Here is an 18,150-nt window from a genome sequence, read left to right as displayed (position 1 = left end):
ACATGTTGATTAGTCATTTGGATTTCCTTGCTTGTAAATTGTTGGTTTTTTGGGGTGATTTTTAAATTTTTTTTTTTTTGTAATTCTTTTTTTTTAAATATATTTTTATTGATTTCAGAGAGGATGGGAGAGGGAGAGAGAGATAGACACATCAGTGATGAGAGAGAATCATTGACTGGCTGCCTCCTGCACACCCAACACAGGGATCAAGCCTGCAACCCGGGCATGTGCCCTTGACCGGAATTGAACCTGGGACCCTTCAGTCCACAGGCTGACGCTCTATCCACTGAGCCAAACCAGCTAGGGCTTTTTGGTTTCTTGTTGATGTTCATTATGATTGCTGGATCTTATGGTAAAACTATATTTAGCTTTGTAAGAAACTACCAAACTATCTTCCAAAGTGGCTATACCAGTGGTCGGCAAACTCATTAAGTCAACAGAGTCAAATATCAACAGTACAACGATTGAAATTTCTTTTGAGAGCCAAATTTTTAAACTTAAACCATATAGATAGATACATTGTTATTAACTTAATTAGGGTACATGGTATTTTGTGGAAGAGCCACACTCAAGGGGCCAAAGAGCCGCATGTGGCTCGTGAGCCGCAGTTTGCCGACCACTGGGCTATACCATTTTACAGTTTCTTCAGCAATAAATAAAAATAATCTGTTGTTCTGCATCTTCTTCAGCAGTTTATTGGATTTTATTATGTTTTATTTATTTTAGCTATCTAATAAGTTTGTAGCAGTCTTTTATTGTTATATTTATTTGCAATTCCCTAATGACATGTTACTGAGCATCTTTTCATATGCTTATTTGCCATCTGTATCTCTTCTCTAGTGAGGTGAGGTGGGTATCTGTTTAGATATTTTTGGGTTTTTCTATTGTTGAATTTTAAGAGTTTATTGTATATTTTGGATACAAGACCTTTGTCAAATATATGTTTCGTAAATATTTTTCTCCATTCTGTGCTTTGGCTTTTCTCTTAACAATGTCTTCCACAAGGAAGGATTTTTCATTTTAATAGACTCCAACTCCACTATTTTTTCTTTGATGGATTGTTTTTGGTGTTGTATGTAAAAACTCATCGTCATACCCTGTATGGATTTTCTCCTGTATTCTAGCTTTATAGTTTTGTGTTTTACACTTAGATCTGTGAAGCATTTTGAGTTAATTTTTATGAAAGGTATAAGGTTTGTTTCTAGATCTTTTTTTTAAGCATGTAAAAAATGTTCTAGCAACATTTATCAGATATGCATTAAGTTTTTACAAAAATACTTTATCCAACTTTTTAAATAGTATTTACATATGTCTTTTGCCATCCTTTTCACCATTCTGAGCCCTTATATTTAAGTATGTCTCTTATAAGCACCACACAGTGGTGGTTAAGTATAGCTGAACTTAAACAATTTATCTTTAAAAAATAAATAACTTTAAATCATTAGATTTTCTTTATCTTTGTCTTTTTTTTGTGGGGGGGTGAACTAGTTTGATACATAGTCCAACAATGGATAGATTATACAAAATTGGAACTGTATAAGAAAATCCAGGATTTATTTTTAATGTCTTGTTTTATTCTTAGGATGTAAGATCTTTTAGTTTTTCATTCTAGGAGGAAAATGCTTCCCTGCTTCTTAAAAGCATTTCATGTTCATTGTAGATAATTTGGAAGACAAAATAATTCAAAACAGGAAATTAAAGTTGTTCTTAAGTATTTCACTAAGCAATTATCATTATTTGCATTTTGTTTAATTTTTTACCATGTATAACATCATATACATGTATGCTAGCTTGTGTGTTTTAAACCATTTTCTGTCCTACATTTTCCCACTTAATAGTGTTTTGACATTTTCTAATGTCATTTTATTTATTACCAGGGAAAGTGAGGAAAAGGCTATGACCCCATAATTTTTTTCCATTGCTTTTTTAAATTTATTTTTTTATTATGATATCACATAATTGTCCTCATCCCCCATTCCCACCCCAAACCCCTCCCCATGTATGCCCCCACCTCCCTGTTGTCCATGACCCCTGGTTAGGCTTATATGCATGCATACAAGTCCTTTGGTTGATCTCTCCCCCTTTTCCCCACCCTCCCCTACCTTCCCTCTGAGGTTTAAGAGTCTGATCGATGCTTCCCTGTCTCCGGGTCTGTTTTTGTTCATCCGTTTATTTTGCTCATTATTTCCCCTAGATGCGTGAGATCATGCGATACAAAAATACACTTGTAAGAACCGAAAATGAGACCAGCTATAATGGTTATGCTGACAGGAAAATGAATCAGTCTGTAGTGAGTTTCCCTCTGGGCCAACAGTTCCCTTGAGTCCTTATTTCAGTGTCAAACAGTTCCTTATGTGTAGATGTCAGCATTGATATTTCAGTTCTGGATGGTGGACAAATGGTGGTGATGCAGGTCTGTCCGTCTCTGGTTTGGTCCTGGGCATCCTTCAGCGACGCACAGCTGCTGTCTGTTAGCCCGGCAAGGCGTCGTCAGCGTCTTCCATCTCTGGACTGTCTCTCTGACCCCATAATTAAGAGCACAAAGGATACAGATAATCTGGAAAGTTAGGGCCAAACTACACAGATTTTCCTCTAAGACACTACTTGATCTTTTTCTAGCCTCTCAGTACCAGATCCTTTACTTCTTTTATATGTTAGCATAAATGTATTTTTAGGAAATAAATGAAGGTTGTGAATTGATTGTTTTTCAGTTTGTCCAATAATTTGCCAAAATTGTTATATCAGAACAATGTGTGCAAAGGCATAGTAACCCTTTTTCTTGTAATCTTTCAGGAAGTTATTGGCTTTTGGTTAAATGATTTGAGATTATATAAAGAGTAAATAATTGTTAATTTCTAACACTAAGGACCTTTTCTTTCTAGACTCCTTTCTTCGAAACCGTTCAAGTTCTGACCATGAAGCTACAGCCATGATGAAAGCTCAGTTTATGAGTCTCTGGGATGGACTGGATACTGATCACAGTTGCCAGGTATTGGAAGAAATGTGCCTTAAACTTGCAGTGTTGAAGAGAAAAATCCAGGGTGAAGCCTCTCCTTGGAATTTTTAGGATCATGATGCCAAGAAAGAGGAAGTGACTGGTGGCTCTGGGTCTGTTTTTACCCTTGCTTAACTCCCTACTGCACTGTCTTCACTACTGGCCTCAGCTTAATTTCTTTAGCTTTTTTGCAGTTTGTCCATTAACTTATTTGAGTTTTGTAAATACTGTATTATTTATGTATGTTTTGTAGACAGAGGGGTAAAGGACCTCCTTTATCCACCATGTTACCATAAATCAAGAGAAAGAGAAGAAAGCACAGCAGGTGAATTTAGGTGACAGTAATAGAAACCATTTTTATTAATAATTGGTTCTGATAAAGCTCTTCAATGGGAGTAGTTTACATGTTTCCAAAACTAGTATTCTCTTTGGCAACAGAATTTAAAGTACTTAGACAATTGAGTAGGTGAGGCCATGTAAGAGGAAGTAGCTTAATATCATATTCTATCCGATCATATTATAGTTTCAAAAGCCGTGGAAAGAGCAATAATTGGATGAATTTTATACTCCAGAGCCACTTCAGAGCTCCACAGCATGGTTCTGAAATAACACAACTGAAACAGTTTTCAGAACCAGGATTTCTTATCACGCTAATAGTGCTTACTGTTTTCCTTATGACAGATTTTTATTTGACGGAGCAAATAAGGATGTTACTTTTTTATTTAACTCCAGCAACATTTTATTTAACCTTTTTAGTGTTGAGGGCATTAAAATCGACATTAATTTGAATAATAATTTTAAACATACTCTTATCTGAAACAGCTAGCTTTTCTCTAAAATTGTTTGTTCTATGACTATGGATGGAATCCAGTACCCCACCTAGCTTTCTTATATGTCTGATATGGCCACAAATGAAACAAAAATAGTGGAATGACACCATTAAACCTGTCACCACTACCAGACAGCCAAGTTAACTAATGATGTTCTTCATCTTGAGAGACATGAGACATATAAGACCACAGTGTTTTGAGGGTAGTCATTGACCCTAAGTTTTGAGGTATAAATTTAGATCTGATTATTTTAAATGTGAAATGATAAAAAAATTATCTTGATATTTTGTCTTAAAGATTTTTAAAAGTCTTAACTAAATACCTAAAGGTGCATTAATTTTGTTGCTTAAATGCTAAAAAATTACTGTTGCTTGCTATTTTTTATTTTAGTTCATTTACAGTATATAAAGATAAGAGTAAAGGTTCCCTACCAATTTTTGCCCCTTAAAATTGCTCCTTAAAATTTGCTGCTTAAAGTGAAACTACAAGTGGTTTCATGCACTCTTGCTTTTTCATCATCATATTTGTTATTATCTTATAGGTATTCATTAGTCATGTTATATTAGATTTATTTGGATTCTTTGATCCTAATTTTTAGCATTCCATCTTCTATGGGGTTTTTTGTTTCATATCTCTCTTTTAACACTTAATACCGTATCTCAAAATGTACTTTCTTTTTTTTTTTTTTAATATTTTATTGATTTTTCACAGAGAGGAAGGGAGAGGGATAGAGAGCTAGAAACATCGATGAGAGAGAAACATCGACCAGCTGCCTCCTGTGCACCCCCCACCAGGGGATGTGCCCGCAACCAATGTACATGCCCTTGACCGAAATCGAACCTGGGACCCTCCAGTCCGCAGACCGACGCTCTATCCACCGAGCCAAACCAGTTTCGGCTCAAAATGTACTTTCTTATATTCATCATCTATCTTGTGCAATTAGTTCTTTGATCACTCTCAAGACTTTTTTTTGTTTTAAATGTAGTAAGAAATTTATCTTTCTTATTAATTTATAGAATTGTAGATAGCCAGTAAAAACAAACCACAAAATAAGAGCATTAATATTTTGTTTTTATAAGACCTCTTAACCCAAATGCAAAATTGCATTGTAGAACTAACATTTCTCAAATTTATATTTGTACTTATATTTTTCCCCTCTAGGTGGCAACCTCTCACAGTTAATTGAAAGTAATTTGGCTCTTAAATATCATTAAATGTAGAATATAAGATTTAATGGATTTTTCAACATGTTCTGGAGTTAGACTTGTAATTATTTCAGAAATCTAAAACCTCTTAGGCTGAAATAAAATAATAATAAATAAAACTTTCCATTAAAATACCAGTAAATTTCATTTTGGATAGCTAATGTGTGCTGTTATTAGGTTATACAGAAATATCAACAGTAATGGTAATATTGAAGCCCTTCAGAAATGAACTTTTATATATCTTTGTCTTTATTCATGTTGATTTTTCATCTCGACATCCTTTATAAATTAATGACATTGACCCAGAAGTTGGCAGGGTCACCAGCATTTTATAAAAAATTCTACCCAGGCCCTAGTTGGTTTGGCTCAGTGGATAGAGCGTTGGCCAGTGGACTAAAGGGTCCCAGGTTTGATTCCAGTCAAGGACACATGCTTGGGTTTCTGGCTCAATTGCCCTCACCCCCAGTAGGGGGCGGGCAGAAGTCAGCCAATCAATGATTCTCTTGCATCATTGATGTTTCTATCTCTCTATCTCTCTCCCTCTCTGAAATCAATAAAAATATTTTTTAAAAATCCTACCCAGAATTTTGATGTTTACTTTTTTCTGTTGCCCTTGTTTAAGGTTGAATTGCTTAAGGTATTACTAGCATTGAAAAGATGTCACCTGTAGTGCTTACATATGCCATGAGATAATGATGTGAAATGTAGAGGAAAATGTTACTTTTACCAATATCCTTAGACTTAGGGGAAATGATTCTTTCCTTAATATTATTATTAATATCCCATTTATACACCCAAGCTATAACATAAAAGGCTTTTAGTTATTCAACATTTAGCAATTGAGTAACCATATTTTGTAAAATACAGTAATTAAAAAAAAAAAATCTTACCAGCTTTGCTATCTCCTGATCTGTTTAGGATTAACTTCAATTTGTATGTATAAATATTTGAGTAATACATACTGGATTAATGTCAGGTTTCTTACAGAAGATTTAATTTAAATGCCACTTAATTTTCTATATTTTCTAAGCCCCTTTAATAACAACTTAAAAGCATTATTATTGGTGGATTTAATACCTTTGCTTTCTTTATATATTTAGGTCATAGTGATGGGAGCGACTAACCGTCCTCAGGATCTTGACTCAGCTATAATGAGAAGAATGCCTACAAGATTTCATATCAACCAGCCAGTAGGTGGTTTTGATTGATGTTATGAACAGTTAAATATTCACTTTCTAAAGGTCTTTACCTGTGATTTCCAGAAAGGAATGATTTTTTAAAAATAGCACTTATTTCTGACAGGCAGAGTAGGAATAGGGCAACAATCCACATAATTGTTTCTTTGTTCTTTCTACTCTTGCTTTTCTCTTCTTTCTGTCTTTCCTAAGATCCATATGATTTGCTTCTCCTCAGTGTATGTAATTATCTTAAGTTTGCCTAGATACTCTAGTAGTTTTCTTTAGACTTGCAGGTTATCTATGGAAGATACATACGAAAATCTAAATTGTAGTTTTGGTTTAGGATAGGGGTTGGGGTTAAAGAACTGTTCTGTTCAGAAGTCCTGACAGGATAACAACCGGGATTTATTTGATTAATTATTAGCAGCTGTAATAAGCGCTTTCCTTTGATAAGATTAATGGCTAACCAGTGGTTAAGATATTAGACTTTAACTTAATGGGAATGTGATGAAACAGTACAATATTCTTTTTTTTTTTTTTTAAATATATTTTATTAACTTTTTTACAGAGAGGAAGGGAGAGGGATAGAGAGTTAGAAACATCGATGAGAGAGAAACATCAATCAGCTGCCTCCTGCACACTCCCCACTGGGGATGTGCCTGCAACCAAGGTACATGCCCTTGACCTGGAATCGAACCTGGGATCCTTCAATCTGCAGGCCGATGCTCTATCCACTGAGCCAAACTGGTTAGGACAGTACTATATTCTTTCTAGCATTCTTTTGCTAAGAAGTACCTTCAAGTAGATAATAATAATTTATTGATACTCTGATTTTTGCACAGAATATTCAGAACCTGAATTTTCTCTGACTTTAGATCAAAGAAAAAAAACCTGTTAGTAACAGAAGATATGTACTATACAATTGGCATGTTACATGTATAGCTATTCAGAGGAACTTTTAGGTTATTCCTTTCAAATTTTGAAGTAAATAATAATTCACTTCTAATCTTTGTCCCACTTTACATTCTGCAACTTACCAGATCTGTTTGTGGCAGTAAACCTGTCTCTTAAAGATTGATGGTTGTAACCTCTATAAATTTACTCTGCTTTGCTGTGGCTACAACCTCTGGTACCTCTGAGAGTATGCATATATTTATCCACTCTTTTAGGAAATTTACCTGATAAATCAGTGAAGAGAATTTTTTTAACCTGATGTAGGAGACTATACCATTTATTGTGTATGACCAGTATTGATTAAGCATTAATATGTGTCAGAACCCCGCAAGACTCTGGTGTATGGAACATAGCCCCTGTCTTCAAAGAACTCTGTTGCAGTGTAGTCAGACATGAATAAATAATGCAAAGTGTACTGTACACAGGTATGTTTAAAGAACTGTGAGAACCTGAGATGATGAAAAATACTAATAATTCTGTCTGGGGAGTTGATGAAATGTGCAGACTTAGCCCTGGCCAGTAGCTCATATGGTTAGGCAGCAGTCACCAACCTGTGGTCCGTGAGGTCCGAAAAGTTGGCGACCACTGGTTTAAGGAAACCTTTGGAGCAGCGGTCGCCAACCAGTGGTCCATGAGGTCTGAAAGGTTGGCTACTGCTGGGTTAGATCATTGTCCCGATACTCCATGGTTGTGGTTTTGATCCTCCATTAGGGCACATACAAGAAGTAACCAATGCATGCATTAATAAGTGGAATAACAAAGCAACGTTTTTTCCTCTCTCTCTAAAAAAAAATTAATAACAATTAAAATTTACAGAATCCACCTGGGCATTGAAGGGTGGTAGGAAATTATGAGATAAGAGAAGGCTTTGCTGCCCAAATGAACAAAGGCAAGAAATTTCTGTGTGGAAGCTCATGTTTAGCTGTAACTTCTGGGGTACTTCCATTAGAGCATCAAGTAAAATAGATCATGAGACTGCTGCCAGGTTTAATGAACTTTGGATGTCACACAAAATTTCTGTTTTATTTTGTTAGCTAGACATCCAAACATTTTTTTGGAAAATTAGTTTACCTCAGTGGTTTGAAGACAAAGATTATATTGATAGAATATCTGCTTGTAGTCCAATAGAAAACAAAGAATACAGTAGACTAGAACATAGGATATATAGCATGGAAAGTAGACTCTACTAAAGTTGTATTTGTTTTTTTCCCCCCAAGATTTTTATATTTTTTATTGACCTTAGAGTGGGGGGCGGGGGAGAGAGAGAAAGAGAGAGCAAGAGAGAGAGAGAGAGAGAGAGAGAGAAACATCATTTGGTTGCCTTCTGTAGGCACCCTGACTGGGGATCAAATCTGAGACCTTCAGATGCACAGGACGATGCTCCAACCGAGTCGTACTGACCAGGGCTAAAGTTATAAGTCTAATATATTAATTTTGTGAGTTATCAAAATGAGTTGTAATAGATTTATAAATTTGTTATAAATTTGAAGACTGTTATTGTAGAAACTGGGATTTTATAACTCTCTTTCATTCTGTTTATAGAGAACTGGAGGCCCGGTGCACAAAAATTCGTGCACTGTCGAGGGGGTGGGGTTCCCTCAGCCTGGCCTGTCCCCTCTCACAGTCTGGGAGCCCTCAGGGGATGTCCTACTGACGGCTTAGGCCCGCTCCCTGCCTAAGCTGCAGTCTGGCCTCCCTCTGACCCGGCAGATCAGGGGAAGGCACCACCCCCATTACCCCGCTGCTGCTGCCACTGCCGGCTGCCATGGCTGCCATGGCTGCCGGCCTTCCTCAGCCCTCGCAGTTGCTGTGGCTTTGTCAGGAAGGACGTCCAGAAGACGTCTGGGCTATCCAATCTAATTAGCATATAACCCTTTTATTAGTATAGATTATTAGTATAAATAGGGTAGTTGTTTTTTTTTTATTGCATAACTATGACATCAAAGTGTATGATTAACCTTACCTTGAAACTCCTCTCCAAGTTAAATGTTTATTTTAAAATAAAAAAAGTAGTTTTTGGAGATCACCTAACACACCAAATTAACCCTCATACTTAACATCCTTGAATTACAGAAACAGCAGGGTTTTGTTTTGTTTTTCGGGTCATTTGATTTTATATTTGTTGTCAGCAGGTCTGGTTTTTTTCAGTTGTTATGGGAATAGGGATGAGTTCAGCTATAATGATTCTTAAAAGCATTTATACTTTCTATATATAAGGTATTTTATACCACCTTCTATTCTCTGGTGTAATAGTAAAATGCATTGTTGGGGGGAGCATGCAGGCATATGAATGAATGTGCTATCATCACTAAAAAATTCACTCATGTAAATTAGTGAACATGGAAGTTATATGTTGAAATGGAGGAACTGAAGGGGTTTTGCTTGCCATCTCTTCAATTACTGGTAAAAATTTATGGCAGTGGTGTTTTCAGAAGTTTTCTAAATGAAGAAAAGGAGATTTACAGAGTAATAGAGGAAAGTTATTGGTAGTCATAGGTCTTCTACTCAAGAAATATTTAAGGGCATGTTTCCTGCCAGACATTGTGCTAGGCATTGGGGATTCAGAATAAGAAGATATAGTTGGGTAGGACAACTAAGACCTTGTTTTAGTCAGTAGTTTCCATGACCTCTGTCAGAGTTTCTGTCATTTCTTATAGGGATTGTCAGGTAATTTACAGGGAAGGAAGAAATATTAGGAAAACTCGTTGGTCCCCCCTCCCTTTTGTTTTAAAGCTAACTGGAAATTATCCTGTTTTAGGCTCTAAAACAAAGAGAAGCAATCCTGAAACTCATTTTGAAAAATGAAAATGTAAGTAAAAAATTACAATTTTTCTCTGTCCTATAAATAGCATGTTTACTAGGTGTACTGGTTAATAATGCAGATTTTTTTTTTAATAGATGGAGTTACACATACGTTGGCATATATGCGATTTGATACATATGTTATTTTGTTGTATTGACAGTAAGTTTCAAAACTTCATATGTCAAATTTGCTGAAGGTGTTAACATCATAGATATTTTTACACTTAAAAATGTCGATTTTCATGCCAAAAAAAGAGCATTTGCGGGAAGTTATAATTCATTACTTTATTTTGAAGAAAAGTGCTGCTGAATACTTCGGGAAGCTTATGGTGAACATGTTCCATCTCAAGATACTTGTGAACACTGGTTTAAACATTTTAAAAGTGATGATTTCTATGTAAAAGACAAAGAACGTCCAGGTCAACCAAAAAAGTTTGAAGACCAACAATTACAAGCATTATTGGATGAAGATGCATGTCAAACTCAAAAATAACTTGCAGAAAGATTAAACGTTGCTCAGCAAACAATTTCCGATTGTTTACAAGCAATGGGAAAGATTTGAAAGGAAGGAAAATGGGTGCCACATGAACTGAACCAAAGACAAATGGAAAACCGAAAAGTCATCAGTAAAACGTTGCTTCATTGGCATGAAAGAAAGTCTTTTTGCATCGAATTGTGACTGGAGATGAAAAGTGGGTTTATTTTGAGAATCCCAAACGCACAAAATCATGGGTTGATCCATCGACTGCAAGGCCAAATCCCTTCGGAAAGAAGACAATGCTCTCGTTTGGTGGGATCAGGAAAGTGTGATGTATTATGAGCTTCTCAAACCAGGTGAAACCATTAATACTGATCACTACTGACAACAAATAATCAATTTGAACCATGCTTTGATCATGAAACGACCAGAATGGGCCAGAAGACATGGCAAAGTAATTTTGCTTCATGATGACGCACCATCACACACTTCAAAACCAGTTAAAGACACATTAAAAGATCTTGCCTGGAAAGTATTAACCCGCCAACTGTATTCACCAGACCTTGCTCCTTCAGATGACCACTTGTTCCGATCGATGGCACACGCACTTTCTGAGCAGCACTTCAGAGTGTACAAAGAAATGGAAAATTGGGTCTGTGAATGGTTTGCCTCAAAACAAGAAAAGGTCTGTCTATTGGGACGGTATCCACAGATTACCTGAAAGATGGGGAAATGTGTAGCTAGCGATGGACATTACTTTGAGTAAAGCACTTTTGATGTTTCTCTTGAAATTATCTTGTTTTCTTTGATTACAAAATCCACCATTATTAACTGGTACACCTAGAATGTCCTTAAATCATTTTAGAGAGAAATGAAAAAGAAAGCTGAGAATAATGTAGCTTTAAACTTGACATAAATTATTATATAAAACTCTTGGCTGATCATATAACTCAATAATTATGGTATACTTGAACTTACAGATTAAAATCCTCAGCTATTTTTCACTGTTTTCCAAGTAAACAAAATATGTTTATCTTTGTACAGAAATGTGGGGCTTTTGTTTTTTATTTAATTGTAATATATTTTTAAAAATATATTATTTTTTGTTTCAGAGAGAGGGGGAGGGAGAGAGGGATAGAAACATCAATGATGAGAGAGAATTATTGATCGGCCACCTCTTACATGCCCCCCAGTGGGGATCGAACCAGCAACCTACTTGCCCTGACCTCCTGGAATTGAACCGTGACCTCCTGGTTCATGGGTCAGTGCTCAATCACTGAGCCACACTGGGCTAAACTTTTTTTTTTGGTACAGTCTAATCTTGTCTTTTGCCAGTCTGGTTTAGTCTGTTTGTATTATGATTACTCATAAATTTAGATTCATTCTTTCTTTCCATGTATCATGCTTTTTCTTGGCTTTCTCTCCACGTAACACACCCCACCCTGTGCTCTTTAGTGTTGCCTTTATATTCTTTATTCCTCTTTTCCCCTTAGTGTTGCCTTTATATTCTTTATTCCTCTTTTCCCCTTTTCTCTGCTGGTTTAGAAGTGACACATTCTCTTTTAGTGGCACCCTTCAAATTTTTTTTTTTTTTACATGTATACTTAAAGTCCAAGTTAATAGGTGTGTCCTCTTTTCAATATTATAATTTTAAGACTTTAGAATGCCTTAATGTAGATGTCCCTTGTGTATTACATTTTCTTATTGTCTAGCATATTAGTTCTACGTGGTTTCTTTACCACAAATTATTATTACTGTTTATATAGTAAAACCTATATAGATTTATCTATATGCTTACTTTTTTTTTTGCTTATCATTACTGTTTGCCTCCCACCTACCTTCTGAGTTCACTTTTTTTAAATAAAAAATATGTGATTTCTCTTTATTTAAACCCCACCTTTAGGAATTAGAACACTGTCATGTGAGGTCACAGTTGCAGGGCGGACAATAGACCCCATGTCCTCTCAACTCCAAGTCTCTTGGCCTTGTGTAAATTTGCTCTTCTTACTTAACACATTGCGGGTAGATCACAAGCATTCTCATGTTTTCATATTACACAGTGTTTTACATAAATGTTAAAGACACGCTTTAAAATTAAATACCCATTGCATTTTGAAGTTATTTATTAAATGTTCTAACAAGCTAATATCTTTTTAAAGTATGATACTTTGTAAAATGTTTTTTTGTACTCATTCAATAGAAACTTATCATTTAATAGATGGTAATTAGTATAACTTTCCTTGCTTTTTCCCCCTCTTCATCTATGTATACAGTTGGTATGGTTATATTAACCCAAGTCTATTATGTGCCAATACAGTCACTTAATTGGTTTGACTATATAAACTTATGTTGGAGAGCGAAGACTGTAAGTGTTGAATTAATGGTGAGGTAATAGAATACCAAAGGATGTGAGAGGATTTCAATGGAATGTTTTTTTGTAATGGACTTGGGACTTAAATAATGCAGGCTGTTTGTTAAGTATGTTGATTATATTATAGAAAAGTATTAACTTGGGACCCTTCTAAGAGCTACTGAAGTGATTCCAACATTGTTTGAATGTTTTTTTCACTGTCACACCATGATATATCTACTGAGACTTATTGGTCATAATGACACTTAATAAAAATTAGATTTCAAATTTTAAGCTTTTATAGTTAAAACTGAAAATACTCTTTAGTGATTCTCTTTCCATGCTGTTTCAATATGCTTACCATTATTTATTTCTAAAAATAATATTTGAATATATCCTTTGCAGTATATTTTGTGTTTGTTTTTAAGTGTGTTTTATACATATTTGTTTAAGGTGGACAGACATGTGGACCTGCTAGAAGTTGCCCAGGAAACTGATGGGTTTTCAGGAAGTGACCTTAAAGAGATGTGTAGAGATGCTGCCCTCCTCTGTGTCAGGGAATATGTTAATTCTACATCAGAGGAAAGGTATGTGTGTATAGAGTTGATCTCTAATATTTATCAAATCCTTTTAGAGTTTTTAGGTTAGTTTCTTTTATTTTGCTTTATAATACGAACTCTGTGTATGGAATAAAAGGTAAATTGGAATTAACGATCTCCCAAACTTTATTTATTGTCTTTTTTTAAAGGTGAGTTCTGAAAATGGTTGTGAGGGAGGGGTGTTTTGAGGAGAGTCTAAAATGAAGCGGTAGAGATAAAAAGCTAAATTTATACTGAAAATCCATGGACTGGTCACAGAAAGCTGACAGAACCTTAGTTTTGCCCATCTCCACTAAGAAAACAGGGTCTTCTAGTGTTCCTGGATTGCTTTGCATCTTAAATTCCTAAATTTCATTTTATATGATAATGAGTACCTTGTGTTACAGAAATTTTACATGTCACTTAATTGGTTTGACTATATAAACTTATGTTGGAGAGCAAAGACTGTAAGTGTTGAATTAATGGTGAGGTAATAGAATACCAAAGGATGTGAGAGGATTTCAATGGAATATGTTTTTTGTGGGCCTTGCTGTGGACTAGATTTCAAATTGTTAATAATAATATATTTACTAAACAAATAAACCATTTGTCATTGCAGCAAATTTCACTTGAAACCAGTTTCAAAGTATGAGCTTGAGAAACCAAAGTTTTGTACCAACCTTATTCAAGCAAAGATACTGAACTGGAATGGAATAGCTCAGCTCTGATGAACTATGTCCCTTGGGAAGTTTTTCAAAAGGCTACTTGCCCTGAGCCAGTATAACTCTGCATTCTAAACCCCTGTTCAAAGTATCAAACTTTTTTTTTTTCAGTCCTCAGCCGAGAATATCTTTCCATTGACTTTTAGAGAGAGTGGAAGGGAGGGGGAGAGACAGAGAGAGAGAAACATCAATGTGAGAGAGAGACACATCAATTGACTGCCTCCCATAGATGCCCTGACCAGGGCTGGGGATTGAGCCTGCAACTAAGGTATGAGTCCTTGACTCTGGAATGGAACCTGGGACCCTTCAGTCCACAGGCTGATGCTCTATCCAATGAGCCAAACTGGCCAGGGCCAAGTATCAACCTCTTCTTAACGAAGAATTTCTATGACTCTGGCAAGCTAGTGTACTTTGGGGCTTGTATTGAATGAGTTCTCCATCTCTTACCCTTTGTTTCTTTTTTCCTCATGCCCCTGAGGCTTTCACTCCAGTGACCTAGATTTACCTCTTGTATTCTTGTGTTTAGTTATAGTGCATTGCCATAGGGGGAAAAAAAAAAAAAGCTGCTCTTGGTATAGAAAGGTTTGCATGAAAGCTACCCTGTTAACCCTAGCTAGGTATGCACTAGTCCTGGACTTTTCTTCAGTGTGCCCTTGATCCCTATCATGTAGAGAGCAACTCCCATTTATTTGTTTATTGCTCCAGCTGCTCGAGTGCTAAAGTTGGGAATACTTTTGACCCCTGTAGCCAATCTACATGCCAAAGATTTTTATTCTTGTAAATAAGATTAAAAGGAGAAAAAGAAAATAACTTATGAGTAAATTTTGCTTAAGTAAAATTACATTAATAATGAAAGTTTTTCTGCTGTCCTCAAAGCCGTGAAAATTTTAATATTTCAATGTGAAAAATCTGACCAATAGACTTGGATTATCTTTTTAAAAAAATATATTTTATTGATTTTTACAGAGAGGAAGGGAGAGGGATAGAGAGTTAGAAACATCGATGAGAGAGAAACATCTATTAGCTGCTTCCTGCACACCCCGTACTGGTGATGTGCCCACAACCAAGGTACATGTCCTTGACCGGAATCGAACCCGGGACCCTTGAGTTCCCAGGTTGATGTTCTATCCACTGAGCCAAACCAGTTAGGGCAGACTTGGATTATCTTAAAATTTTTCCCCAAATGGTTTTTCTTAAGTGTCCATAAATTACAAAGGAGACATTATATACTGTGTTTTTCTTATTATTGAAGTTAGGAGGACTTAGATTAGTTGGTTTTTATTAATAGCAAAGAATTTTATTTTAGTTTGTCAAAAGCCAAACATATACATGAATTATATCTGTAAGAAAGCTACTTTTTAATTTTAGTTTTGATGGGAATATGTTTGACTCCTTGATTGGAATTAATGTTTCCACTTAGGTAAATTGGCACACCTTTATAGAACATTTTCACTGTATGCTAATATTCTCTACTCATGTTCTTAGTGTGAAGTATTTGATTTTAGTTACCACAGCTATATGTTTATAGCCAGCCATTTCAGCTTTCTACCTTTTAGCAGTCAGTGCTTTTTAAAAAAGAGATTTGTAATGCATAGATAGCTCCTGAAAAAGTTCGCATGAATTTTTAATTGTGTTTGTCTTTGGGGTCTTGGTTGGGAAAGAGATTATTTTTTAATCATGGTAAAATCTTTTAGGAAGGTATATTCTAAAGTTTTTTTAATATCTGGTGGGTTTGTATTTGCATTTTAGCCATGATGAAGATGAAATTCGGCCTGTGCAACAACAGGACCTGCATCGGGCAATTGAAAAGATGAAGAAGTCGAAGGATGCAGCGTTTCAGAATGTTTTAACACATGTTTGTTTAGATTAAGAGTAAACGTCATTTGTGCAGGTCAGTGCAGCCTGGTTTGGTGTGCCCTGTTATCATTAGTGGAATAGAATGGAAGGAGTGGTGTTCTTACACAGTGAGGGAGTTGAATGACACTGGTTTTATACTCTGACTTCTAAGTTATTGAGACATGGTTGTTATATAAATGGTATTGCCACTTGTCAAAAATCATGAGGAGGAACAATTTAATCCAGCCTGCCTGTGGGTGCTTGTGTTTGGCCTCTTTAGCCATATGTTGCAGCCTTATAACATCTAAGCTTGTTTTAAAGTGACAGGTGAGTCATTGAGTCATAGGTGAGAAATGGAGATGTGGTTAAGTGCTGCTTTCTAGATATGTGAGCGTGTGTGTGTATTGAATGTATATAGTCACACATTTTATATTGACATTCTGTAGATATGTTTGAATACAGAAACTTTTTTTTACCCCCAACTACTGAATCAAAAAGTACTAAATGCTTTATAGCGAAAATAAGATTTAGGGTTGTGTCTATAAGGTACAGAGATTCAGCCATTTTCAGTTGTCACTTGTTTCAGCTTTTTTTAAAGTTGAGCATTCTCTGAAGTTGAACAGTTGGAGTCAGCCACATCTGAATACTTAGATGTGGCTCAATTATTATGGTTGTCAGGATAATCGTATAATAATACTTGTTCAGAGATCAGCATTGAATGGTTTTCAGGCAGTTGCGTGATCAACACCAATTTCACCTTTCCACAAGCACACTGAGTAGAGACATTTATAAATTGATATATGTAAAGGTGATTGAAAGCCATTCAAAAGAATAGCTTAGAAAAACCTCAGTGCCATACAATACATGTATGTGACTTTCCCTTTCTTCATCTAATGTTGCCTAGTTCTGTTGTAACCATGGTTTTTTAATGTTATTTTAAAGTTATGTGTTCTTTATTTATGGTCAAATCTAATTTGGTCATCAAAAATAAAATAATTTAAAACTAGTAGCTGTTACTAAATATGCTAAAAAAATATTCATTTTATAACTGAAATTTAAAAAGTTTTCTCAGCATATTATAAATTGTGCCCCAGTTAGTACAAATATACCCATCAAAATTCCCATATTGTACCTGCAGTCACTGAGGCTGTGTGTGCTAACATGTCAGCTAAACATGTTTTTGTCCACAATTTCACTAATTAGAATTCTGTTACGGCACTTAAACATGCAGCATGAGGAGCGTGGCACACTGTGACAGAGGAACCTTCTGAATCATCAGAAAAATTAAATTGTGCTCTTTATGTGTTTTTTTTTTATTGTACTTCTTTGAAAACTCAATCTTTATTTGTGCGTTATTGGAGTAACTTTTTGATAAGTCTCATTAGAACCTGCTGAATAGTTGGTTCTTCAGTTGTGCTTTGGTGGGTGGGGTTGAAGTTCTAGGATAACACTTTGGATAACAAAAATCAAGTCTTGAAAAATTGTGAAGATGATTGAAAAATTGAATGCAAAACACAAGATACCAAAAAAATATAGTCTCCATTTTTAATAATTATACTATTATTTTATAAATGTGTAATAAAGAGGTCCCTCTTAATTGATTTTTCTCTACTTATGGCTGGTCTTTTTCAGTTACATAAAATTTTCTGGGGTGGTTTTGGTTTATAAAACGTGCCCTCGGACTCGTTTTATCTTGCTGTGTAGCATTCACACTTCTGTAGCTTACACACTAATTCATACTAGTATTTAGTAAGAATTTCAGTAATCATTTATTTTAATCTTATGACTTATTGATAAAAAATAAGGTGTGATATATTCCTTCTCAGGTCCTTTCTTTTTATCTTCTCTTCAATTCAGACTATCCAGTAGTAGTTATTAAATTTATCATAGTTTTAATCATTAAATGAAGTTAGAAAAATACACTAATCCCAGCAATTATGACTCATTGAGGCATCTTAATGCCTTAAAGTAATTGAGGAAACTTTATTATTATTATTATTATTATTATTATGCTTAGAGTTTCTGACTTGAGAAAATGCTTTTTCCCTAAGTGATAAACAGGAAAGGCCTCCTTCTTTTTTTATTAAAGTATAATTGAGATGCAATACTATGAATTTCAGGTGTACAACACAGTTATTTAACATTTATACACGTTACGAATTGATCACCATGACAAATCTAGTAACCATCTGTCACTGTACAGTTATTGCAATAGTCTGCAT

General features: G+C 35.2%; 1 protein-coding gene across 3 annotated transcripts in view; it reads left to right on the top strand.

Moving 5' to 3' along the window:
• The window catches only part of ATAD1 (ATPase family AAA domain containing 1), a 50,255-nt gene that overhangs the window by 31,199 nt on the left and 906 nt on the right, over nt 1-18,150 (top strand). For 2 of the 3 annotated variants that reach the window (XM_028127615.2, XM_028127613.2), the window contains exons 6-10: nt 2,883-2,989; nt 6,131-6,220; nt 9,921-9,971; nt 13,246-13,379; nt 15,842-17,539. In XM_028127615.2, the coding sequence (XP_027983416.1) occupies nt 2,883-2,989; nt 6,131-6,220; nt 9,921-9,971; nt 13,246-13,379; nt 15,842-15,962 (503 nt within the window). In that variant the 3' untranslated portion in view covers nt 15,963-17,539. Of the gene's footprint in view, nt 1-2,882; nt 2,990-6,130; nt 6,221-9,920; nt 9,972-13,245; nt 13,380-15,841; nt 17,540-18,150 lie in introns of those variants that run through there. The other variant, XM_054729071.1, reaches the window with a different exon arrangement.

Source organism: Eptesicus fuscus, chromosome 17, assembly GCF_027574615.1.
Source record: "Eptesicus fuscus isolate TK198812 chromosome 17, DD_ASM_mEF_20220401, whole genome shotgun sequence".
In the NCBI taxonomy this organism is placed as follows: Eukaryota; Metazoa; Chordata; class Mammalia; order Chiroptera; family Vespertilionidae; genus Eptesicus; species Eptesicus fuscus.
This window is presented reverse-complemented; position numbering and strand designations above follow the sequence as displayed.